The sequence below is a fragment of the Carcharhinus amblyrhynchos genome, chromosome 32 (assembly GCF_965287045.1).
Source record: "Carcharhinus amblyrhynchos chromosome 32, sCarAmb.v2.hapA, whole genome shotgun sequence".
NCBI lineage: Eukaryota > Metazoa > Chordata > Chondrichthyes > Carcharhiniformes > Carcharhinidae > Carcharhinus > Carcharhinus amblyrhynchos.
In genome coordinates this window covers 20,781,072-20,808,178 of record NC_137355.1, presented here as the reverse complement: position 1 = coordinate 20,808,178, position 27,107 = coordinate 20,781,072, and the positions used below count along the sequence as shown (strand labels likewise).

At 48.4% G+C, this 27,107-nt stretch overlaps 1 protein-coding gene across 1 annotated transcript in view; it reads left to right on the top strand.

The window, feature by feature from the left end:
* The window catches only part of iqgap1 (IQ motif containing GTPase activating protein 1), a 140,305-nt gene that overhangs the window by 55,384 nt on the left and 57,814 nt on the right, over positions 1 to 27,107 (top strand). Inside the window, 7 exon segments of the mRNA XM_080216240.1 lie at positions 2,103 to 2,193; positions 7,092 to 7,255; positions 8,232 to 8,319; positions 9,073 to 9,236; positions 10,219 to 10,379; positions 16,309 to 16,433; positions 19,256 to 19,419. Of these exon segments, the coding sequence (XP_080072366.1) occupies positions 2,103 to 2,193; positions 7,092 to 7,255; positions 8,232 to 8,319; positions 9,073 to 9,236; positions 10,219 to 10,379; positions 16,309 to 16,433; positions 19,256 to 19,419 (957 nt within the window).

Genomic DNA, 27,107 nt, shown 5'->3' with positions numbered 1-27,107 from the left:
TAGTGACTAGCAATCCAGAGGCCCAGCAAATGCTCTGGGAACATGGGTTCAGATCTCACCACCGCAGTGGAATTTAAATCCAATTTATCGTCTGGAATCAAACGTTAGTCTCAGCAGTGGTGACCATCACAACTATCATTGGTCCTTGTAAAAACCCATCCAGTTCATTAATGTTCGTTTACGGGAGATCTCATTACCAGGTCAGACCCACAGTAATATCTTCTATTCAGTCGTGGGACTTGGGCATCACTGGCTGGCCGGCATTTATTGCCCACCCCTAGTTGCCCTTCTTCAGGGGACAGTTGAGAGTCAACCACATTGCTGTGGCCCTGGAGTCACATGTAGGCCAGACCGGGTAAGGACATTAGTGAACCAGATGGGTTTTTCTGACTATCGACAATAGTTTCATGGTCATCAGTAGATTCTTAATTCCAGATACTTTTTATTGAATTCCAGTTCCACCATCTGGTGGGATTTGAACCCAAGTCCCCAGAACGTTAGCTGAGTTTCTGGATTAATAATCTAGCGATAATACCACTAGGCCATCACCTCCCTCTGAAATGATGGTTGACTCTTAACTGCCCTCAGTTCAAGCGCTATCAATGATGAGCAACAAATGCTGGACTTGCCAGTGATGCCCACATCTCATGATTAGATGAAGTCATTCATGACCTATACTTTTTATTATTCATTTGTGGATGTGAGTATCTCAAGGTCAGCATTCATTGCCCGTGAGAAGACAGTGATGGGACACCAGATAACACCGAGATGAGAAGTTCTTTCTCTGAGGGTCATTGCTGTGTGGAATTCTCTTACGTAAGAACATAAGAAATAGGAGCAGGAGTAGGCCATCTAGCCCTTCGAGCCTACCCCGCCATTCAATAAGATCATGGCTGAGCTGAAGTGGCTCAGTTCCACTTTCCCGCTTTCTCCCCATAACCCTTAATTCCCTCGCTTATCAAAAACCCATCAACCCGCGTCTTAAATATATTTAGCGAGGCAGCCTCCACCACTTCAACGGGCAGAGAATTCCAGAGATTCACCACCCTTTGAGTGAAGAAGTTCCTCCTCAACTGCCCCCCCCCCTTATCTTGAGGCTGTGCCCCCTAGTCCTGCTGTCCTTTCTGAGCGGGAAGAACCTCTCCACCTGCTTCCTCAGACAGCAGTGGAGGCTGGGTCAATTGCATTTATTGAAGTCAGACTTTTGATAGAGGAGGGAATCGAGGGCTATGAGGGGCAGGCAGGAAGGTGGAGGTGAGACCACACTCAGATCAGCCATTCTCTTATTGCAGGCACAAAGAGCTGACTGGCTGATTCCTGCTCCCAAGTTCTATATTTCTATGTGAGCTGCCTTCTTGAACTGCTGTAGTCTCTCTGGTCTAGTACACCCAGTGCTTCAGTGAATGGTTTGCTCATGGAGTCATTAGAGTGAGATTTTACAGCCTCAAAATCCTGCCCGAGGTCAACGAACCTTTCCATGGTCCGCCCCTCGCTCGCTCCGATTCCCAAGGTGAGCAGGACGGTAATATTCTGGCCATAGAGTTTTACAACACAGGCTCATCATGTCAACGCCAGCCTCAAAAATCCATCTTCCAGCACTTGCTCCAAAGCCTTTTGTGCGATGGTGTTTCAAGTGCTCATCTTAAATGTTGTGAGGGTTCCTGCCTCTACCACACTTTCAGGCAGTGATTCCCAGATTCCCACCACCCTCTGAGTGAAAAAGTCTTTCCTCAAATCCCCTCTAAACCTCCTGCCCCTCACCTGAAATCTCTGACCCCTGCTTATTGACCCCTTTGCTAAGGGGAAACTTTTCTTGCTATCTATGTCCTTAATAACTACATCATTTCAGAGGGCAATTAAGAGTCAACCACAATATTGTGGCTTCTGGAGTCACACGTAGGCCAGACCGGGTCAGGACTTCCCAAAAGGGACATTAATGAACCAGGTGCAGTTTGTTCAGGAGAAGGATGCTTGTATTGTGGAAGGCAGCATTCTATACCGAGTCTCTTGTAGCTTTTTATGGACTGGTACCAGTGGAAAGGCTCTGAATGAAGGAAAGGAACAGGAAATTGAAATATCTCCTGTGATTTTATTTTTTTAAGGATGTGCCTGGAAGCTCCCAGGAAGAGAGGGATGTTTATGAAGAGCTCCTCACTCAAGCTGAGATCCAGGGAAACGTGAATAAAGTCAACCGTAAGTTTGAACAACCTCAGAACATGTTCAGAATTCGATTGAAAGGCTTAGTGATGGGGGCCAGAGAGGGGGGAACAGTCCACAAACCTCCCCTGACTACCATAGAAAGCATTCTTTCTGGTTGTATCACAGCTTGGTATGACTTCTGCTCTGCCCAAGACCACAAGGAGCTACAAAAGGTCATGAATGTAGCCCATTTTCACACAAACCAACCTCCCATCCATTGACTCTGGCTACACTTCCCACTGCCTCGGCAAAGCAGCCAGAATAATTAAGGACCCCACACACCCCGGACATTCTCTCTTCCACCTTTCTCCATTGGGAGAAAGATACAAAAGTCTGAGGTCACGTACCAACTGACTCAAGAACAGCTTCTTCCCAGCTGATATCAGACGTTTGAATGGACCTACCTCGCATTAAGTTGATCTTTCTCAACACCCTAGCTATGGCTGTAACACTACATTCTGTGCACTCTCATTTCCTTCTCTATGAACGTATGCTCTGTCTATATAGTGCACAGGAAACAATACTTTTCACTGTATCCCAATACATGTGACAATAAGAAGTCAAATTAAATGTGTGGCAGGGATAAGGTCTGAATGGGCTGTACTAACAGTTCAACAGTGAAGGAGTGTGTCTGCTCCTGGAACCTGTGCCCAGCCCAGCAAGAGTTTACACCTTTGGGCAAATGGACTCAAAACCGGAAGCTTGTAGGGCCAAATGGATAATGTTGATTCCTTCCCTGCCGGCTATTTTGAACGTCTTTGACTGAAGGTCAGCAATGGCTCAGTTGATATTAAACTTACTTCTGAATCACAAGGTTGTGGGATCAATTCCTACTCCAAGGTTTGAGTGTAACGGCAATGCAGGTGGAGAAGGTAGTCAAGAAGGCATACGGCATGCTTGCCTTCATCGGCCGGGGCACTGAGTTTAAAAATTGGCAAGTCGTGTTGCAGCTTCATTGAACCTTAGTTTGGCCGCACTTGGAATATAGTGTTCAATTCTGGTCACTGCACTGGGAGAAGGATGTGGAGGATTTGGAGAGGATACAGAAAAGATTTACCAGGATGTTGCCTGGTATGGAGGGTGTTAGCTATGAGGAGAAGTTGGAGAAACTTGGTTTGTTCTCACTGGAGCGATGGAGGTTGAGGGGACACCTGATAGAAGTCTATAAGATTATGAGAGGCATGGACAGAGTGGATAGTCAGGAGCTTTTTCCCAGGGTGGAAGAGTCAATTACTGGGGGGCACAGGTTTAAGATGTGAGGGGCAAGGTTTAAAGGAGATGTACAAGGCAGATTTTTTACACAGAGGGTGGAGGGTGCCTGGAACTCGCTGCCGAGGGGAGGGAGTGGAAGCAGATACGATAGTGAGTTTTAAGGGGCATCTGGACAAATACATGAATAGGATGGGAATAGAGGGATATGGTCCCTGGAAGGGTAGGGGGTTTTAGTTCAGTCGGGCAGCATGGTTGGTGCGGGTTTGGTGGGCCGAAGGGCCTGTTCCTGTGCTGTAATTTTCTTAGTTGTTTCTTTGTAAAATTCTGTTGTCACTGTCAGAGGCCCCGTCACTCAGAGAAGATGTAAAACTGAGGCTCACTGCCTGATCTAGTGGATGTGAAAGATCCCATGATGCTGTTTTAAAGAGGAGGAGAGATATCGCTGGTAATCTGGGTCTAATATTTATCCCTCAGCCAGTAACACAGATTATCTGTGATTTATACGGCTTTGACAAAGGGTAAGCCTGACTCGAAACATCAGCTCTTTTCTCTCAAATAAGAAATCACAGAAACCCGACAGTACAGAAAGAGGCCATTTGGCCCATCGGGTCTGCATTGACCACAATCCCACCCAGGCCCGAACTCCATATCCCTACATATTTACCCACTAATCTCTCTAACCTACGTATCTCATGACAGTAAGGGGCAATTTTAGCATGGCCAATCAACCTAACCCACACATCTTTGGACTGTGGGAGGAAACCGGAGCACCCAGAGGAAACCCACGCAGACATGAGGAGAATGTGCAAACTGCAACAGACAGTGACCCAAACCAGGAATTGAACCCAGGCCTCTGGAGCTGTGAAGCAGCAGTGCTAACCACTGTGTTACCATGCTGCCCTCCTTGCAGAGGCTGCCAGACCTGCTGAGATTTTCCAGCATTTTCTCTTTTGGTCACGGATTATCTGGTCATTATCATGTTGCTGTTTGTGGGATCTTGCTGTGCACAGATTAGCCACCACGTTTCCTACATTACGTAGTGACTACACTTACAAAAACAGTATTTCACTGGCTGTGGAATACTCTGAGATGTCGGATGGTGATGAGAAGAGTGACCATGAAACCATTGTCAATTGTCAGAAAAGCCCATCTGGTTCACTAATGTCCCTTAGGGAAGGAAATCTGCCTGGTTGACAATATGGGCAGCACGGTGGCACAGTGGTCAGCACTGCTGCCCCACAGCGCCAGGAACCGGGTTTGATTCCCAGTTCGGGTCACTGTCTCTGTGGAATCTGCATGTTCTCCCCATGCCTGCATGGAATTTCTCCGGACGCTCCAGTTTCCTCCCACAGGCCAAAGATGTGCGGGTTATGTTGATTGGCCATGATAAATTGCCCCTTAGTGTCAGGGGGACGAGCTAGAGTAAATGTGTGTGTTTGTGGGAATAAGGCCTGGGTGGGATTGTGATCGGTGCAGACTCGATGGGCTGAATGACCTCCTTCTGCACTGCAGGATTCCATAGATTCTATGACTCTGAAATGGTCTAGCAATCCACTCAGTTGAAGGGCAATTAGGGATGGGCAATAAATGCTGGCCGAGCCAGCGACACCCATGTCCCAGGAATGAATTAGAAAATATATGAATACAAGTCATTTTTCCTTCTGCACCAGCTTTAACCTTGACAGCAGCCAGCCAGGCTCCCTGAGTCTGTCAGCTGTCATTGGGCAGGTTTGCTTGGAGCAGAGTGTCTGTTTTCAATAATCTGATCAGGTTTCCCTCTGCATTGATATAAACACTCCACTGTCAGTTCTGTTGTGCCAACCACACACCTGGAGGACAGCACCTGTGGGAGTACATCGCTGAGGGTGTTAACCTGTGGCTGCTGTTCCAGCACTCGTCCCCTCCCTCACACACTCAAAGATTGAGATTTTTGCTGTAGATTTCAAGCAAGCCCCCCCTCCTGAATGCCAATGCCCTGCACGATACTGAGCAGGGGTCGCAGAATCTTACAGCACAGAAGGAGGCCATTCAGCCCACCTGCCTGTGTCAGCTCTTCTTTTCCTCTTCCCAATTCCTTTTTGAGAGTTACTGTTGAATCTCCTTCTGCCCGCTGCCTGAAACCTTCCAGATCACAACAACTCACTGAGTAAATGGAATTCATCTCACCTGCCACTCTGATTCCTTTGACAGGTATCTGAAATCTGTGTCCTCTGGATGGCACAGCGGTTAGCACTGCTGCCTCACTGCACCAGGGACCTGGGTTCGATTCCCAGCTTGGGTCACTCTCTGTGTGGAGTCTGCACATTCTCCCTGTGTCTGTGTTGGTTTCCTCCACGTGCTTCGGTTTCCTCCTGCAGTCTGAAAGATGTGCTGGTTAGGCGGAACAGCCATTGTAAATTGCCCCTTATTGTCCAACGTTGTGTGGGTTAGAGGGATTGGCCATGGGAAATGCATGGGTTTATGGAGCTTGGGGGGTGGGGTTGGGGGGGGTGGGGGGGGGGGGTGGGGGGGCTCCTCCCGCATTGGAGGTATTCTATAGTTACCAACCTTCCTTAAACGACTGAGTGAAAATCTGCCTTTAACCTTCGCGGGATTAAGTCGAATATTCCCAACTGCAGTTTGCTGGAGAGGTTCAGATGGCCTTATGGCTGAGTTGGAATGGTGCTGCCCAGCATCACTAAGGAAGACAAACTCCCTTCCCTGAAGAACATTCTCAAACCAGCTTGGTTTCTAAAACAATGCAGCAACTTTTGTGACAATTCTTCTTTTCCTGGTGTGAGGCAAACTACCAGACAGTAGTCACAGTGCCAGGAACCTGGGTTTGATCCCCGGCTTGGATCACTGTCTGTACAGAGTTTGCACATTCTCCCCGTGTCTGCGTGGGTTTCCTCCAGGTGCTCTGGTTTCCTCCCACACTCCTGACGCTAAGGGGAAATTTAGCATAGCCAGTCCACCTAACCTGCACGTTTTTGGACTTGGGACTGTGGGAGGAAACCGGAGGAAACCCATACAGACACGGGGAGAATGTGCAGTCCCCTAAGGCCAGGAATCGAACTTGGGTCCCTGGGGCTGTGAGGCAGCGGTGCTAACTACTATGCCACCACGCCACCCTAGTCGGTCAACATGTCCATCCTCGTGGTGCCCCACCTTCCCAGGGTCAGAGCAGGACCCCACAGATTAAATCCCCAGAGACTCCAGGACCTCCCATTTCCCATCAGCAGAGTTGAGCTGTTGGATGATTGCAAACCATCTCTCACCTTAAAGTGAAGAACATTGAAGTTTAAAGTTAGTTTATTTATTAGTGTCACAAGTGAGGCTTACATTAACACTGCAATGAAGCTACTGTGAAAATCACCTACTCACCACACTCCGGCGCCTGTTCGCGTACACTGAGGGAGAATTTAGCACGGCCAATTCACCTAACCATCACATCTTTCAGATGGTGGGAGGAAACCAGAGCATCCGGAGGAAACCCACGCAGACACAGGGAGAACGTGCAGACTCCACACAGACAGGGATCCAAGCTGGGAATCGAACCCGGGTCCCTGGTGCTGTGAGGTAGCAATGCTAACCACTGTGCCACCCAATATTACATTGATCCTCATTAGTTTAAGATTTTCGGTTTAATTTTGACAAACTCTCACATCCTTGATGTCACTTGTTCTGTGTTGTGACTCCAGTACAGAATGGTCTGAAGAGTGTGGACAGTGCGCTGGAACAAGGAGACAGCACTGCTCTCTACAGCGCCCTGAAGTCTCCAGCCTTGGGTCTCAGAGAGGTGGAGTTGGACAACTGCGACTGGTACTTCAAACAACTCTCCGCTGACAAACAGCTGAAAGCACAGGTAACAGATAAGGATAATTTCCGAAAGTACAGGGTGGGGCAATGAGGAAATATGTCTTTGCTGCAAGTGAGCTGTCACAATTTGAAATGTGCTGCTTGAAAGGGCAACGAAAGCAAATAACTAAGAAAATTACAGGAAAGGCCCTTCGGCCCCTCCAAGCCTGCACCGACCATGCTGCCTGACTGAACTAAAACCCTTCCGGGGACCGAATCCCTCTATTCCCATCCTATTCATATATTTGCCCTGACGCCCTTTAAAACTCACTATCATATCCGCTTCCACTACCTCCCTCAGCAGTGAGTTCCAGGCACCCACCACCCTCTGTGTAAAAACTTGCCTCGTACATCTCCTTTAAACCTTTCCCTTCGCACCTTAAACCTGTGCCCCCGAGTAACTGACCTTCCATCCTGGGAAAATGCAGATTGAATTGTAACTTTCAACTAGGAATTGGATATATACTTAAAAAAGAAAAGATTTGCAGGGCTATGGGGGAAAAGCAGGGGTGTGGGGACATTGTGTCACAGTGCAGAAAGAGGCCATTCAGCCCATAGACTCTGCACCGACTCCCTGACTGAGTATCTTATCCAGGCCCTATCCCCATAACCCCACACATTTACCATGGCTAATCCATGTAACCTCCATATCTTGGGACACTAAGGGGCAATTTAGCATGGCCAATCCACCGAACCTGCACATCTTCAGACCAATTGGATAGGTCTTACAAAGAGCTAGTCCAAGTGTGATAGACCGAATGTCATTCTGTATCGGATCATTCTATGGTTCTACGTATAAGGAGGCTGCCACGTGCTGCAACTGGGATTGTTACAGTTATCAGAACTTCTCTGGCAGCACTCCGAGAAACAGAAAGTAGGAATGAATACTGCGTTGATACATGTTACTGTGGGTTAAAAGCTAGCCACAGATTGTTTCACATTTGCTAATCTCTCTTTTTCCCCGTCGTCCTCGTGCGCGCCAGGAGCAGGGCTCAAACGAGCCTCTAACGAAAGAGGAGTTACAGTTTGGAGTTGATCAAGCCAATCAAGCTGCTCATCGATTCAGGAAGAGTGAGTAGATGTCGCCTCTTTCAGTGCTGTAAGATTTTGTGAATTGGTTTGATATCGGTTACTCTCACTGACTGCACAACTTCAAGCAGCGAACTGGAAGGCAGCATTGGGTAACACTCCATATAATCATGGACTTTATTGGTTCAATTTTATTTTATTCATTTTCAACAAGTTTGCTTGGCTGGCAAGCCTCAGTTTAACATCTCATCCAAAACACAAATAGTCCGAACCTCTCCTGAGAGTGTTTGATGGGTACAGTGTAGAGGGAGCTTTACTCTATATTTAACCCTATGCTGTACCTGTCCTGGGAGTGTTTGATGGGGACAGTGTAGAGGGAGCTTTACTCTGTATCTAACCCCGTGCTGTACCTGTCCTGGGAGTGTTTGATGGGGACAGTGTAGAGGGAGCTTTACTCTATATTTAACCCTATGCTGTACCTGTCCTGGGAGTGTTTGATGGGGACAGTGTAGAGGGAGCTTTACTCTGTATCTAACCCCGTGCTGTACCTGTCCTGGGAGTGTTTGATGGGGACAGTGTAGAGGGAGCTTTACTCTGTATCTAACCCCATGCTGTACCTGTCCTGGGAGTGTTTGATGGGAATATGCTCTCCCTGATATATGAATTGCTTCCATTTGTAACAGTAACTTCCAAAGTTCATGTTAATTTTGATGTGTTATTTGAGGAACTCTGTAATCCTTGAATTGTCCATTATTCAGGCTCTGGAGCAGGATGTAATTTCCTCTTTTGTTTCAGTGCTGGAAGCTGTGTCTCGAATCAATGCAGCAATCCGCAAAGGTGTTCCAGAGGAGACGGTGACGGAGTTGATGAATCGCGATGCCCAGTTACCGGAGGTTCATCCGTTTGCTGCCAAGCTGTACCAGCAGGAACTCTCCACCCTGCAACAGCAAAGCCACCAGGTGAGATTGTCCCCACCCACTGAACCATGGACAGACCCACCAGGTGAGATTGTCCCATCACTAAATAAAATCAGCTTTGCTACTGGAATGTTTCACCCCTATGCAAGCAGACAGAATATCCTATGGGGAGACCGTACATGGGGCTGTGGGGGGGGGATTAAATATATATTTCAGCTTTGGTTTTCTTACTTGAGAAAGGATATACTGGCACTGGAGGGGGTGCAGAGGAGATAATCTAGGTTGATTCCGGAGTTGAGAGAGTTGGCTTATGAGGAGAGACTCTAAGAAGTCTCACAACACCAGGTCGAAGTCCAACAGGTTTGTTTGGTAGTACAAGCTGTTGGAGCAGTACCCCTTCATCAGGTGATGAAGGAGCAATGCTCTGAAAGCTTGTGCTACCAAATAAACCTGTTGGACTTTAACCTGGTGTTGTGAGACTTCTTACTGTGCTCACTCCAGCCAATGCCGGCAACTCCACATTGAGGAGAGGCTGAGTAGACTGGGACTATACTCACTAGAATTCCGAAGAATGAGGGGAGATCTTATAGAAACATGTAAGATTATGAAGGGAATAGATAAGTTAGAAGCAGGGAAGTTGTTTCCACTGCTGGGTGAAACTAGAACTAGGGGCATAGCCTCACAATAAGGGGAAGCAGATTTCGGACTGAGCTGAGGAGGAACTTCTTCACACAAAGGGTTGTGAATCTGTGGAAGTGAAGCAGTTGAGGCTACCTTGTTGAATATTTTTAAGGCAGGGATAGATAGATTTTTGAACAGAAAGGGAATTAAGGGTTATGGTGAGCGAGTGGGTATTGAATGACGGAGCAGGCTCAAGGGGCCAAATGGCCTACTCCTGCTCCTGGTTCTTATGTTCTTGTGTAAAAGGGTGGGTAAAGTCAGTGATGAGGGAGAGTGTACACTGAAAGGAAGATTTATATTTTTGTCCATGGATATTAAATGTTTATAATGTCTCTGGGAATAGGGTAACCTCACTCATGCTGAGCTGGCTGTTGCCGTGGAGATGTTATCTTCTGTCGCGCTGATAAATCGTGCCCTGGAGGCTGGCGATGTGAACGGGGTTTGGAGGAAGCTCCAGAATCCGGTGACAGGACTCACGAACGTGGATGACGGTAACGCACAGAGGTAAGATGGTGCAGCCTAGCAACCGCCTGTACCCAGAGAGCCATTGGAGCAAAAGACAGGACGGCGTAACCAGAATCGTGGGTTAAATTGCCTAATGACTACAGCAACAACTTGCATTTGTATAGCACCTTTAATTTTGTAAAACATGCCAGGATGCTTCACAGAGCATCATCAAACAAAACGTGACACTGAGCCAAGTGGGTCAGGTGCCTAAAAGTTTGGTCAGAGAGGTAAGAGCTTCTTAATGGAGGATAGAGAGAGAGGCGGTGAGGTTAGGAGGGACACGGTGGAACACAGGACAGTGGCTGAGTGATTAGGATCCTCCAGGGAACTGAGTTGAAAGAGGGCAGGAGATCTCAGAGGATTGTTGGCTGGAGGAGGTTACAGAGATGGGGGGGGGAGGTAGGGGGCTGGAGGAGGTTGCAGAGATGGGGGGGATGTAGGGGGCTGGAGGAGGTTACAGAGATGGGGGGGGATGTAGGGGGCTGGAGGAGGTTGCAGAGATGGGGGGGATGTAGGGGGCTGGAGGAGGTTACAGAGATGGGGGGATGTAGGGGGCTGAAGGAGGTTACAGAGATTGGGAGGGGGAGGTAGGGGGCTGGAGGAGGTTGCAGAGATTGGGAGGGGTGAAGCTGGGGGTGGGGGAGGGGTTTGAAAATCAGTGTTGCTGTACTGGGGGCCATTCATTCTCAATCACTGAGCCCAGGATAATGGATGAAGGGATTGGTGCAAGTTAGTGTTTTGGAAGCAGAGTATTGTGTGTGTACTAGCTATAAAACATCTTCCCATCATCACATCCTTCCTGATCATTGTCATCTCCTGATACACTCTCCCTGTGGGGACTGTTGTGGACACTGGAACAAAAGGAGGCCATTCAGCCCCTCAAGCCCATTCTATTTTTCAGTTCGATAACAGCTGATCTGTATTTTAACACCGTCTGTCTGTCTTGATGCTGTAACCCTTCCAAAAACCTTACCAACTGTGGTTTTGACATTGTCAACTTACTTCCAACTCAACAGTTCCAAATTTATACAAACCAGCATGTGGAAAAGTTCTTCCCAACATCACCCCCTGATTGGCCTGGCTCCAATTATAATGTTTTGCCCCTTCTTCTGAGGCCCCCCACCTGAGGAAATAGCTCTCTCTATCAACCATATGGACTCAGTTCAATGTCTTAAACAAGGGGCAGCACAGTGGCACAGTGGTTAGCACTACTGCCTCACAGAAACCCAGATTCGATTCCCGGCTCGGGTCACTGTCTGTGTGGAGTCTGCATGTTCTCCCTGTGTCTGCGTGGGTTTCCTCTGGGTGCTCCGGTTTCCTTCACAATGATGTGCAGGTTAGGTGGATTGGCCATGCTGAATTGCACCCTCCCCCAGCATCAGAAGGACTAGCAGTGTAAATACGTGGGGTTATGGGGATATAGAACATAGAACATAGAACATTACAGCGCGGAACAGGCCCTTCGGCCCACAATGTTGCGCCGACCAGTCTTATTTTTTAAAAAAAAACATTGACCCACTAATCTAAACCAATCCCTTTTCGTCCGTAAACCTATCCACCAATCTCTTAAACGCCCCCAAACTAGGCGCATTTACAACTGCAGCAGGCAGGGCATTCCAGTCCCTCACCACCCTCTGGGTAAAGAACCTGCCCCTGACATCCATCCTATAACTACCCCCCCTTAATTTAAAGCCATGCCCCCTCGTGCTAGATTTCTCCATCCGAGGAAACAGGCTATCACCATCCACCCTATCTAAACCTCTAATCATCTTATATGTTTCTATAAGATCCCCTCTTAGCCGCCTTCTTTCCAGTGAAAACAACCCCAAATCCCTCAGTCTCTCCTCATAGGACCTCCCCTGCATACCAGGCAACATCCTGGTAAACCTCCTCTGCACCCTCTCCAAAGCCTCCACATCCTTCCTGTAATGTGGGGACCAGAACTGCACACAGTACTCCAAGTGCGGCCGCACCAGAGTTGTGTACAGTTGCAACATGACGCTGCGACTCCTAAATTCAATCCCCCTACCAATAAACGCCAAGACACCGTACACCTTCTTAACAACCTTATCTACTTGATTCCCAACTTTCAGGGATCTATGTACACATACACCTAGATCCCTCTGCTCCTCCACTCTATTCAAAGTCCTCCCGTTAGCCCTATACTCAACACATCTGTTATTCCTACCGAAATGGATTACCTCACACTTCTCCGCATTAAACTCCATCCGCCACCTCGCGGCCCAGCTCTGCAACCTGTCCAAGTCACCCTGCAAACTTCGACACCCTTCCTCACAATCTACCACACCTCCGACTTTGGTGTCATCAGCAAACTTACTAATCCACCCAACTATACCCTCATCCAGATCATTAATAAAGATTACGAACAGCAGTGGCCCCAAAACAGATCCCTGAGGCACACCACTCGTAACCGAACTCCATGATGAATAATTACCATCAACCACCACCCTCTGTCTCCTATCTGCTAACCAATTCCTGATCCAAGTACCTAAATTACCACCAATCCCATACATCTGCGTTTTCTGCAGAAGCATACCATGGTGAACCTTATCAAACGCCTTACTAAAATCCATATATACCACATCTACTGCCTTACCCCTATCCACCTCTTTGGTCACCTTCTCAAAGAACTCAATAAGGTTAGTAAGGCACGACCTTCCCGCTACAAAACCATGCTGACTATCTCTAATCAATTCATTACTCTCCAAATAACTATAAATCCTATCCCTAATAATTCTTTCTAAAACCTTGTCCACTACAGAAGTAAGACTCACTGGTCTATAATTCCCAGGGAAGTCTCTGCTCCCCTTCTTAAACAATGGGACAACATTCGCTGTCCTCCAATCTTCCAGTACTATACCAGAGACCAACGACGACCTGAAGATCAGAGCCAGTGGCTCTGCAATCACCTCTCTTGCCTCCCACAGAATCCTAGGGTAAATCCCGTCTGGACCAGGGGACTTATCTATTTTCAACCCATCTAGAATATCCAACACATCCTCTGTATCAACTACAATACTTTCTATTTTACACCCCTTCACCCCAGTGACCTCCTCAGCTACATTCATATCGTCCTGCGTGAACACCGAAGAGAAATAATGGTTCAATGCCTCTCCAATCTCTTCCGGTTCCACACACAACTTCCCCCTACTGTCTGTAACTGGCCCTAATCTTGCCCTGACCAACCTTCTATTCTTGACATACCTATAGAACGCCTTAGGATTCTCCTTAATCCTATCAGCCAAAGTCATCTCATGCCCTCTTCTAGCCCTTCTTAACTCCCTCTTAAACTCCCTCCTAGCCAATCTAAAGCTTTCTACTGCACTACCCGAGCCCTCAAGCCTCATCCGAACATAAGCCTCCTTCTTCTTCCTAACCAACAAATCAACTTTTTTTGTGCACCACGGTTCCCTAGCCCTACCAATTCCTCCTTGCCTGACAGGGACATACCTATCACAGACCCACAGTAGCTGCTCCTTGAAAAAACTCCACATTTCAGACGTTCCTAGTCCCTGTAATCTCCTAGTCCAACCAATGCTTCCTAATTCTCTCCTAATGGCCTCATAATTACCCTTCCCCCAGCTAAAACTACTGACCCGAGGTTCATGCCTATCCCTTTCCATCACTAAGGTGAACGTAACCGAATTGTGGTCACTATCACCAAAAAGCACACCAACTTCCAAGTCTAGCACCTGGTCTGGCTCATTTCCCAGCACCAAGTCCAATATAGCCTCACCTCTAGTTGGCCTATCTACATATTGAGTTAAAAAACCTTCCTGCACACTTTGAACAAAAACTGACCCCTCTAACGAGCTAGAGCTATAGCAATTCCAATCAATGTTAGTAAAGTTAAAGTCCCCCATAACAATTACCCTATTACTTTCACTCCTAACCAGGATCGTCTCTGCAATCCTTTCCTCAACCTCTCTAGAACTTTTTGGAGGTCTATAAAAGACTCCCAACAGGGTGACCTCTCCTCTCCTATTTCTAATTTCTGCCCATACTACCTCAACAGACAAATCCTCATTAAACTTCCTCTCTGACACTGTGATATAGTCCTTGACCAATAATGCTACTCCACCCCCCCTTCTACCTCCTTCTCTACTCCGACTAAAGCACTTGTACCCCGGCACCTGCAACATCCATTCCTGACCCTGCTCTATCCACGTCTCTGAAATGGCCACAACATCAAAGTCCCAGGTACTGGTCCACGCTGCAAGTTCATCCACTTTATTGCGAATACTCCTCGCGTTAAAGTATATACATTTCAAACCTCGCTCCGCCCCACCCCCACAATGCCGTGCAATGCCGTCCCCTTCTATGCCCCCCTCACTTTCACCCCCTCTACCCAGGATCCCACCCCCCCTCTGAATCAGTTTAAACCACTCCGCATAGCCTTCACAAATTTACCCCCCAGGATATTTGTTCCCCTCTGGTTCAGATGTATACCATCACTCTTATAGAGATCCCATCTTCCCCAGAATGAGCCCCAATTGCTCAAGTAATTAAACCCCTCCCTCCTGCACCATCCCCTCAGCCACAAGTTCAAACTTTCCCTCTCCCTATTCCTCTCTAAACTATCCCGTGGCACAGGCAAGAGTCCAGAGATAACCACTCTGTTTGACTTGGCCTTTAGTTTCCATCCCAACTCCATGAAACTCTGCTTAATATCCCCTTCCCTTAGCCTCCCTATGTCATGTGTCCCCACATGAATTATAACTTGGGGTTGATCACCCTCTCCCCTAAGAGTCTTGAATATCCTCTCTGACACATCCCGGACCCCAGCCCCTGGTAGGCAACACACCAGCCCTGAATCCCTACCCTTACTACCAACTCTCCTATCCGTCCCTTTAACTGTAGAGTCCCCAATCACGAGGCCCAATCTCTTGCATCCCCTAACCACCTGAGCTTTTACAATAGGCTCACCCCCAGAGTCCTGCTCCCTTTGGCTATCCCCAGTTGATGCTTCCTCAACTGTAGCCTCCAGGACCGAAAACCTATTTTGGAGGGGAACAGCCCCAGGGGATTCTCCTCCCACATGCTTCTTTCCCCTCCTCTTGACATTGACCCAAGACTGATTACTAGGAGTGACTATTTCCTTAAAACTCCTATCAATGTCTCTCTCTGCCTCACGAATTATGCGGAGCTCATCTAATACCACCTCCAGCTCCTTAACACGCTCCTCCAGAAGCTTCAATCTAAGACACTTCCTACAAGTAAAATCCCCTGAAACACTACTGGAGTCCCTCACCACATACATCCCACAGGAGATGCAGCACACTGCCCGAACTGCCATCCCTGAAACAGGTAACAGCAAAAAAAAAGTAAAAAATATTAAAAAAAACTTCCCCACACTTATAATTAGGTTAGAGGAGGTGGGAGGGTGGGATTCTCTACTAGTGTAGAGAATCGGGTATCCTCTCTGGACTAATTTATAGGGTTAGAGGCCTGAAAAAAAAAACTACAACTACCGGTCGACGCCCTAGTGACGACTTCCGGTTTCTAACTAATTTAAAAAAACCGCCGAAAAAACTCGCAACTGAAACTAGAAATAAACAGTTAAGCAAAATAAACAGAAAAAAAAACGCACCTTTTTACTGCCTCCTTACTCGCAAAAATCGCTGCCTCTCGACTCTGCTCCAACGGAACAATGGCTCCGGTTTCCTCCCACAGTCCAAAGATATGTAGGTTAGATGGATTGGCCATCGTACATTGCTCCTTAGTGTCTCCTTAGTGTTGGGTTAAGGGAATTTGTGGGGTAAATATATGGGATAGAGCCTGGGTAAGATGCCCTTCCGAAGAATTGGTGCAGACGTGATGGATCAAATGGCCTCCTTCTGCACTGTAGGAATGCTATGATCTCTATTAGACGTCTTCTTAATCTTGGGTCCGTTCTGTCTCCTAGGTATGTTGATGAACTGATGAGACTGAAGACCAAGGCTGCAGCAGAGGGAAATGAGTTTCTTACCTGGAATGACATCCAGGGCTCTGTCGACCAGGTGAATGTGGTGGTTCAAGAGGAACACGACAGTAAGTGAGGGCAGAAGGGGCCTCTGCTTCACACCACAGAGTGTATTGAAGTTTTGAGCTCATTCAAGTGATTGAAAAATCCTTCCGGGTGAGATGTGGGGCAGGTTTTTGGTGCCGAGTGTGTGGCTTTCTCTGTATTTTGGTTTTAGCGAGGGACACAAACCCAATCTCCATGGATCTGGGTCAAGGGGAATTACCTTTTTGCACACAATCCATTTCTTACAGAAACTCAACATGACAAATTATCCTGGAGTCCTGCATCAGCCTGGCTGAATCTAGATCAAAAGTGGAAGAGAAGTGTGGCACAGCGGTTAGCACTGCTGCCTCACAGCGCCAGGGACCCAGGTTCAATTGCCGCCTTGGGTCACTATTGGTGCGGAGTCTGCACGTTCTCCCCGTGTCTGCGTGGGTTTCCTCCGGGTGCTCCGGTTTCCTCCCACAGTCCAAAGATGTGCTGGTTAGGTGCATTGGCTGTGTTAAATTGCTCTTTAGCAGCTGGGGGACTAGCTAAGGTAACTGCATAGAGTTATGGGGATAGGGATTGGGTGGGAATGTGGTCAGTGCGAACTTGATGGGTCAAATGGCCTCCTTCTGCATTGTAGGGATTCTATGATAAAATTGTCCTGGGTATTATACCCTTGCAGTATTCCTGTAAGATCATATCCCTCCTTTTAATAATGTCTACAAACTTCTGGATTGTATCCAGGGAATGCTCTGAATGTCTGTTTTCTGTGAGAACACCCTTGAATGAGGAAATCCCTGAAGTATTTTGATTTCACTCTCATTGCCCCCCCCCCGACACGCTGTGCTCTGCCTCCACAGACACTTTCACAACTGCCCCTTCTGAGTGCAGGTCACTAACTATTGATTAGAGCCCTGACTCACCTCTGACCCTGGTCTGGAGGCACTGAGGACAACAATAATGCTCCCTATTGCTGGAATGGGGTCAATCAACTCACTGGGAAGAATCCATTCTCCCACCAGAGCCATAAACGAGTGAACCAGGTTCCGATCACTAACTGAAGATGTCTTGCCAAACCTGTTTACCAGCCTCCTGTTGTGGTCACACACCTTGGTTAATGATTCACCTGCTCACTCACTCAGTCAGCCTCTCCCCGCTCTCCACACTGACACTCATTGTTCACCTTTGTTTTCTTAACCGGTGACCTTGGAAACAGGGCTGTTCTGATCAGATTATCCAGGTTCACTTATAAACCTTGCGACTAGAACCAGAGGGCACAACCTCAGGCTAAAGGGACGATCCTTTAAAACAGAGATGAGGAGGAATTTCTTCAGCCAGAGAGTGGGGAATCTATGGAACTCTTTGCCGCAGAAGGCTGTGGAGGCCAGGTCATTGAGTGTCTTTAAGACAGAGATAGATAGGTTCTTGATTAATAAGGGGATCAGGGGTTATGGGGAAAAGGCAGGAGAATGGGGATGAGAAAAATATCAGCCATGATTGAATGGAGGAGCAGACTCGATGGGCCGAGTGGCCTAATTCTGCTCCTGTGTCTTATGAACTTCCAGACTGCTGGGGTACAGCTCCATTGCCGTGCCTTTCCTGTGTCAGCTGACTATCAGACCATGGGGTACATCATGACCCAGCCCACTCACTCATCCCCTGCACATGCACACATGTGTGCACGTGTACACGCTTACAGTAGATGAGATGATTGGGGAAATTGCAGATGCATTCACCATAACTTTCCAAGGTTTTTTCTGTTCAGGAATTACCCTTGAATTGAAATATTGCAAATGGTTCTGCATTATTTAAAACAGGAAGATAGGGGGATAGATACCAGGAAACTACAGACCTGGTGAAGCATCTATGATCAGGGACAGAATAACTAAGCATTCGGACATGTAATATAATGACAAGTATTTCCATTCTGGGCCTGTACTCAATGGAATTTAGAAGGATGACAGGTGACCTTAGTGAGATTCTCAGGGGCTTTGACAAGATAGATGCTGAGAGGTAGTTTCCTCTTGTGGGAGAGTCTAGGATCAAAGAGCATAATCTCAGAGTAAGGGGGTCACTCGTTTAAGACAGTGATGAGGAGGAATTTCTTCTCTGAGGGTGGAGAATGTGTGGAATTCTTTCCCGCAGGGATCTGTAGAGTCCGGGTTGTTAAGTATGTTCAAGGCTGAGTTATATAGATTTGTGATCAGTAAGGGAATCGAGAGTTGCAGGGATAAGGCGAGAAAGTGGAGTTGGGGATTATCACATCAGATCAGTCATTATCTCATTGAATGGCAGAGCAGGCTCGATGGGCTGAATGGCCTACTTCTGTCCCTACATGTTATGGTCTTAAGAATTTGATGCACGGTGATCTTTTATCCCTCTTGCTCAGTGTTCATTCATCCAGTTTGAACCTCGCCTGTGAGAATCAACCTCAGGACATCCCGGGTAAAGCTCGATCCCATTTGTCTTCATCTACTCCTCACCTCTGGAGCCAGGGGGACTGAGGTCATTTGAGCTTGGACATGATGGGAATCGGGTGGCGTAAGACACAGGGCCAAGCTCTGTCATAAATGGTTCAGTCCTTAGGACAGTAATTGGCTCTGTCTGCCTGACTCTCTCTATCTATCTCTCTGTCTGCCTGACTCTCTCTATCTATCTCTCTGCCTGACTCTCTCGCTATCTTCTCTCTCTCCCCCTCCATCTTTCTCTCTCTCTCTCTCTCCCCGATTCTCTCTCCATTTCTCTTTCTCTTGTTCTGTCTGTCTCTCTTTACCTCTGTCTCTCGCTTTGTCTGCCTGTCTCTTTCTCAATGTGCTGTCTGGTGACTAATCTATTTCTGTACATCTGATTTATTTTCTAGGGATTAAGGCAATTGGTTTGATCAACGAGGCTGTGGACGAAGGGGATGCTCAGAAGACTCTGAAAGCTCTGCTCTTGCCCAGTGCCAAACTGGCTGATGTCTCACCTCCAGTAGCTGAACATTACCAGGAGACACTCATCCGGACCAAGCGGGAGAAGGCCCAGGTATGGAAGCTTCATCTCTACCAGTCCGGCCTGCCTTTACATCCACCAGAGTCTAATATACAAAAGTAGGACACCATATTCCTCCCGCACGCCCATCTCTGGGAATTCTCCTATCCTCTGCGGCATCCCTTTGTTCCCCTCCGTGCCCACCTTGGGTGATCTGAGAAAATTGAACTCGATTATTCAGATACCACAAAGCCTTGTTGGTGTTCGTTGACACTGGGTTGGTGTTCACGTGTTCCAGTGGTCAGTCATTGATAATGCTGCTAAACTTCTGCCATGATTTTGCACCCATGTTCGCCACGAGCTCAAACAGCAATGTGGGTGCAAAATATCACGAGGCTCATAAAACAAGAACCCTGCCAAGTAAGAGCGTGTTTTCCAATTGTCCCAGGTCCCTCTGCCAGTGACTTAACAAGGTTCCTCCCCAGGAATGCCAATAAATTTTCATCAATGGGTTTCCTTTCCATATCATCCCCCACAATGTTAAAGTTTTCAAGTGTATTTATTACTGTCACAAGTAAGGCTTACATTAACGCCGCAATGAAGTTACTGTGAAATTCCCCAGTCACCACGCTCCAGTACCTGTTCAGGTACACTGAGGGAGAAGTTAGCACGGCCAATACACCTAATCAGCACGTCTTTTGGATTGTGGGAGGAAACGGGAGGACCCAGAGGAAACCCAGGCAGATACGGCAGAGAATGTGCAAACTGACACGGACAGTGAGCCAAGGCAGGAATCGAACCCAGATCCCTGGCGCTGTGAGGCAGAAGTGCTAACCGTTATGGCACCGTGCAAAGTTTGCAATTACTTTTGAAAACAGGAACCAGCCAAAGGGAACCCGACTGGGGGCATACGTTAAGTATAGCCTCCCTTGGGGGAGGGGGGACAGGGGGTCGGGAACATGCTTGGGCACTGCCCTGTGTCCATTGTAGAGGTGGTTTTCGTGTGTGTGTGTGAGGAGGAGATTCCTGTGTTTTAGCTCAGAGATCGGGGCACTCTAATCTCGGCCTTCCTGCCTGCCAGCTTTGCCCCCTCCCAGCCAGCGTGACGATGTGGGTGATGCCTCCAGCTTTTTTTTGTACAGGGTGCTGAATTAGCTGGAGAGGAAATCGGCTGTGCGACTGCCTGTGAGCTGCATGTCAAAGTGTTCCTGCCTCAGCCAGCACTCTGTGCAGAGAATGGAAAATTCCACCCTTCCTTTCACTTATCCTGCAGTTTGTCGTTGAAGACAGGAGAGAAGAGCGGTTCAGCGAGGTAATTCCAGAGATTAGTGCTTTGACAGCTGAATGGCAGGAGAGCACACAGGGAGTGCCGGAATGAGAGGCCCGAAGGTAGCTGTTCCCACAGACCCTGTTCCACATGCTGTGCTCTGGTTCAGTCAATAACCAGCACTGCGGATTCCAGTGAATCCACCACAAGGTGTATGTGTGGTCACTGAGAGAGAACAAGGCACTGATTTCCCCATTTCAATGGTTCAGTATCTTACACACACACACTACTTCCTGAGACATCCCTGTCCTGCCCTCCCTGTCTCTCTCTTTCTCCCCCCGTCTCTCTCTCTCTCTTCCCCATCTCTCTCTCTCTTTCCCCCGTCTCTCTCTCTCTCTTCCCCCGTCTCTCTCTCTCTCTTCCCCCGTCTCTCTCTCTCTCTTCCCCCGTCTCTGTCTCTTTCTTCCCCCGTCTCTGTCTCTCTCTTCCCCCGTCTCTGTCTCTCTCTTCCCCCGTCTCTCTCTCTCTCTTCCCCCGTCTCTGTCTCTCTCTTCCCCCGTCTCTGTCTCTCTCTTCCCCCGTCTCTGTCTCTCTCTTCCCCCGTCTCTGTCTCTCTCTTCCCCCGTCTCTCTCTCTCTCTTCCCCCGTCTCTGTCTCTCTCTTCCCCCGTCTCTGTCTCTCTCTTCCCCCGTCTCTGTCTCTCTCTTCCCCCGTCTCTGTCTCTCTCTTCCCCCGTCTCTGTCTCTCTCTTCCCCCGTCTCTGTCTCTCTCTTCCCCCGTCTCTGTCTCTCTCTTCCCCCGTCTCTGTCTCTCTCTTCCCCCGTCTCTGTCTCTCTCTCTCCTGTCTCTCTCTCTCTTTCTCCCCTTGTCTCTCTCTCTCTCTCTCTCCCCCCCTGAGTTTCTGTCTCTCTCCCCGTCTCTCTCCCTCTCAGTGGAGGTGGGGTTGTAGCATTGAGAAGTTAACATGAAGTATTGTTGTATTTAGTGCATTCTGTGTGCAGAATTCTCAGTGGGAAAGATCTGTGCTGTGATCGGCAAGGAATGAAATAACTTGGTGTTTGTCCAGTTCCCTTCAGGCTGCCCTTTCGAGAGTGGTAGAAGGTTTGTGCCAGTTAAACTGACTGGTTGTGGATCGTAAAGATGTGGGATTTAAATCCCTGATCTTGGCTCAGTTTGTGAAAAAAAGAGAATTTAAACTTCCATTTATGGCCAGATTCATTAAAGCAGTAAAAAAAACTCTGTCTCTCTCTCCCGCTCTGCCTCTCCCTCTCTCTCTCTCCCTCTCTCTCTCCCTCTCTCTCTCCCTCAGGAGGGGTTGAGTTGCAAAATTAATGTGAAAATCGGAGTATTTCTGGTTTGCTTTCTAACTGAATAATTTCTGCATTCCTCTGACCTCCACAACATTGTGTATTGGTTTGACTCAATGAGGAACCCCCTCACCCTCTGAGACAGAGGGTTCCAACTTCAAGCCCCCCCCCACCCCACCCCACCGCCAGGATTGGGAGAGGCCCAGGCCTTCACTCCAGGGTTAGGGGGTGTGACATTTCCACATGGTTCAGGTGTCTGTCCCATGGCCACTGCTGGAAGGGAATGAGGGAATCCTGTTGGTGTCCCAGCCAAAATTCCTCACATGGCCAAACAGCGTCACTAGTGATTCAAGTTGTGGTGATAGTGGGATCTTGCTGTCCATTAAATGGTGATTGTACCTAAGTTTTGGGGGGGTAGTGGGGGTGGGTGGAGATCACTTGGCTCAAAGCTGTTCTCTGGGAGGTTTGGCTAGGTGATCATCGTCATGTTCCAGCTGCCCTTGAATGTTGTCCTTGTGCGTGGGATTCACCAGAGAGGGAATATGATAGGGTGAACAATCTGAACCTTTATCCTGTCCTCTGGGAATACACTCACAAATGGAAGAGGGTGTGGGAGGATGAGTGAATGCTGGGATAACCATGGACAACAAATCCAAGCGCAGAAGAATCTTCCTGTACCTTTCTGGGTGATGGCCTCGTTGATTAAGAGTGTGTGTGTGTGTGTGTGTGTGTGTGTGTGTGTGTGTGTGTGTGTGTGTGTGTGTGTGTGTGTGTGTGTGTGTGTGTGTCCTCCTCACCCTCCCATCCCCTGTTCCCAAGGCAACACAAAACCCATTCCCATCATATGTTCCACATAGGTTCTTGGGACATTAAAGGTGCTATATAAATGCTGTTCTCACCCCCAGCAGCACCATTAGCCATTCCACTCCCCAGTGCCTCCTTCCGTTCCCGACAGTCTGACGTTGGAACAAAACCAGCGGAAGACTATCGGGCCATCCTTGCAAAAAGTGCTAACCTTTGACCTCCCTCCTCGGCCCTGTGATGCTGGTGTCTTCCTGAAGTCTTCCTACTTTGGGAACTTCCTTTCAGGAGAGCTTCCAGACAAACCATCTGGTTCAGGAGTCGGAGTATTCACCTGACCTTGGTTTCCTTCCTTCTCTGGAAGGTGCTCTCCGTTTCTCTCACCCTTTAATCCATTTGCCTATTTGAACATCCAGGAGGTGTGCATGTGCAGCCTCTGATGGCCCACAGGCTCCCCGTGAGGGCAGCAGGACAGTCCAGGCCCAGGATAACCTCCTCCCTCTCCCTAATCCTCACCCAGGGTCACTCAGCGGAAACCACAAAGCAGAGAGCAGGGCTTCCATAAGGAGGAACTTCCATTTCCTCTCTGTCCTTCCTGATCTTAGGCCAATGAGGAGCTTTTGGTGTGTGGTTGATGTTGTAATAGTAAAGGCAGTTACATTAGGCTGAATCCTGCAGCTGGGAGTGTCGGCGAGGGTGGGGTGGGGGGGCAGGGGAGTGTGCTCCTTGCCACCCAGCATCTTTACATCCAAAGTCTCATCAGCCCTGAGTTTTGTGACCCTTCATTGCTCAGCACAAGGTTTGCTGCCTGATGAGCAGGGTACCGATTATAACCAAGACCTCAGGACAGCAACTGTTACTGAGCCACAGGAGAGGGACAGTCAGATCAGCTCCCAACTCCTGTGCAAGTGACTCTGAGTGTTCAGCGTGGATAGTCCTGGGCTCAGCTGTGTCACCACCACCACCCTGCCCCCCGCACAATCAAATACCCTCCCCAGATGATTTATCCACTTTCAAGGACGCTAATCTCATTAACACTTCCTCTCTCAGCACGGTTAGCACTGCTGACTCACAGCGCCAGGGACTCAGGCTCAATTCCCAGCTCGGGTCACTGTCTGTGCGGATTTTGCACATTCTCCCCGTGTCTGCGTGGGTTTCCTCTGGCTGCTCTGGTTTCCTCCCACAGTCCAAAGATGTGCGGGTTAGGTCATAGAATCATAGAGGTTTGCAGTGTGGAAACAGCCCCTTCAGCCCAACCTGTCCATGCCGCCCTTTTTATTAAACCCCTAAGCTAGTCCCAGTTGCCTGCATTTGGTCCCATATCCCCCTATAGCCATCTTACCCATATAACTGTCTAAACGCTTTTTAAAAGACAGAGTTGTACCCGCAGGATTGGCCGTGGTAAATGTGTGGGGTAACAGGGATAGGGCAGGGTGGTGGGCCTGGATAAAATGCTCTGTCAGAGAGTCAGTGCAGACTCAATGGGCTGAATGACCTCCGCCTGCACTGTAGGGATTTTGTGATTCTTTCCCAATGTTAATTACATCCAGTACTTCGCACTTCACTTCTCCTCAACCACAGTGTTTACATCATCCCATTCTTTTGTGAAGACGATGCAAAATATTCATTAAGAAGCATTCCCACATCCTGTGCTTCCACACGCAGGTTACTTGTTTGGTTTACCAGCGAGAGGTTGGCACTTGGTTGTTCTAATCGACATTCCTCCAAGGGTTTCAGTTTCTGTGGGAATATTAACTTCCAGCCAACCCAATTCAAAATCCTGGGAAGGCCCAGAATCCCAACCTGATTCCCACCCCCACTCCCACTCCCACTCTGACTGACCTGTTGCTGTTTGTGTGGACTGGGTATCCAGGGAACCTCAACTCCCGAATCTTTGTATCCTATCTGACTATTACACCACCCCCCCACCTCCTCCCTGGCAATTAGGGGATTTTTCATGGTAACTTCATTGCAGTGTTAATGTAAGCCTTACTTCTGACTAATAAATGAACTACTTTAGGAAGCACAACAGACCAGACAGGTAAACTGGACACTGCACTGGACACTGAATACACCTTGAGACACTGTTCCTTAAAGTCTAGTTCTTTCAACAAGGCTTTGGTCACCTGTCCTTATACCTCTTAAAGTGTAACCTGTCAAATATTATCTGATAATGCTCCTGTGAAGCACAGAGTTGTGTTCATAGTTGGTTAGATCTCACCTGTGCAGTTTTGGTTCCCTTACCTCAGAAATTGTCACAGAGGGAGTGCAACAAAGATTCGCCTGACTTATTCCAGAGATGGTGGGACTGTCTAAAGAAGAGAGATTAGGCAACTGGGCCTGTATTCTCATGGCATGGCAGCACAGTGGTTAACAATGCTGCCCCACAGCAGGGCCAGGGAGCTGAGTTCAACTCTCAGCTTCTGTGCGGTCTGCACATTCTCCCCGTATCTGCATGGGTTTCCTCCGGGTGCTCCAGTTTCCTCCCACAGTCTGAAAGACGTGCTGGTTAGGGTGCATTGACTGTGTTAAATTCTCCCTCAGTGTACCCGAACAGGCGCCGGAGTGTGGCGACTAGGGGATTTTCACAGTAACTTCATTGCAGTGTTAATGTAAACCTATTTGTGACACGAATAAATAAACTTAAATTTAAACACTCTGGCAAATCCCAACTCAGTTTTGCAGACCCTGGGAGGGGGGGAGTGTTTTGAAACTGACCTTCCAGAAACCCAGCCAGTTATTGCAGTCATTACTAAACTGGAAATGCAAACAGCAGTTTCAAAGCCTGAGTCCAGCCCCACAGGGACTGAGAGCAGTGTTTGCATCCAGTCTCTCACCCGGTTTCTGCCTCTGCAGAGATTAATGAGTGTTTGATTTTCCGTGTTGTTGCTCGGGATTTAGGATCCAGGAAGTTCCGGGTGGGAGTGTCAGTCATAGCGGATTTTCCAACTGTCAGTCCAGACTGTCACACTCACTGAATCCAGTCTAAACAACACAATGTCATCACACTCATCATCGACAGCCTTCCAATTAACAGCCAGACCCAATCTCTCCCACCCAAATTAACACAGCTTCCAGCAGCTCCCCTTCCCCCTCCCGCACTCTTCCCCACCCCAACTCTTCCCCCTCCCCCTGCACCCGACCCCAGCTCCTCCTCCCACCCCCTCCACCTCGCCACCCCCCCACCTCTCTCTCTCTTTCTCTCTCTGACTCCCCCCAACCCACACCCCCAACTCTCTCTCCCCCCACACCCCCAGCTCTCTCTCTCCCCTGCCACCCCCCCCAGCTGTCTCTCCCCCCCCCAGCTCTCTCTCTATTCCCCCCCCCCCCCTCCCCCCGGCTCTCTCTCTCTCTCTCTGGACTGGCGTCTGTTTTGTTTTTTTCAGACCTGTCTGTTCTAGTTCCAGGTGATTACCTAATTGGTTAATGATTCCTGCGTGTCTCTGTGTCAATCGCAGTAATATTACACCCAAATTAAAGAACTGCAGCGACAGGTGGGGGCAGGGTAGCCTGACACACACCGTGCAGAATAAGATATTCCAATGAGACTGCGGGAAGTTTGCTTTAACCCAGTGGCTGCGCTCACTGATAGGTGTGGAACTGAGTGCAGGCTCAGTCTCCAGGGAGTAGAGGCAGAGTGTTAGAGCTATCCTTAACATAGCAAAGGGATGACACAGTGGCACAGTGGTTAACACTGCTGCCTCACAGCGCCAGGGACCCAGGTTCGATTCCTGGCTCTGGTCACTGTCTGTGTGGAGTCTGCACATTCTCCCCGTGTCTGTGTGGGTTTCCTCCGGGTGCTCCTGTTTCCTCCCACAGTCTGAAAGATGTGCTGGTTAGGGTGCATTGACTGTGTTAAATTCTCCCTCAGCGTACCTGAACAGGCGCTGGAGTGTGGCAACTGGGATATTTTCACAGTAACTTCATTGCAGTATTCATGTAAGCCTACATGTGACACTAATAAATAAACTTTAAAAGAAAGGGTTAAAACATCCCGGGTTCCTGCCCTCATTTACAGCCTCTTGGAACACTACAGGTGAACAGGTATTGCTGACGTGGGGCCAGCCCCTGGCTATCCCTCACCCCAGGTACCTGCCACCCCTGAGGTTATGTGCTCTCTTTAACATAGCAAAATGCCTCAGGGTGTGTAATCAGATAATATTTTACACTGAACCACATCAGGAGATACAGGACAGGTGACACAGAGCTTTGGTCAAACAGGTTTTAAGGAATTTCTTAAAGGGGTGGGGGTTGTTTTAATCAAAGATCCAAAAGACCACATCCCAGTTTGGGATTGTCTGGGAGACTGACCAGAATTCGTTTCTGTGCTGGGGTTTCTGTACCGGGATTTGAATCTGTGACTTTCT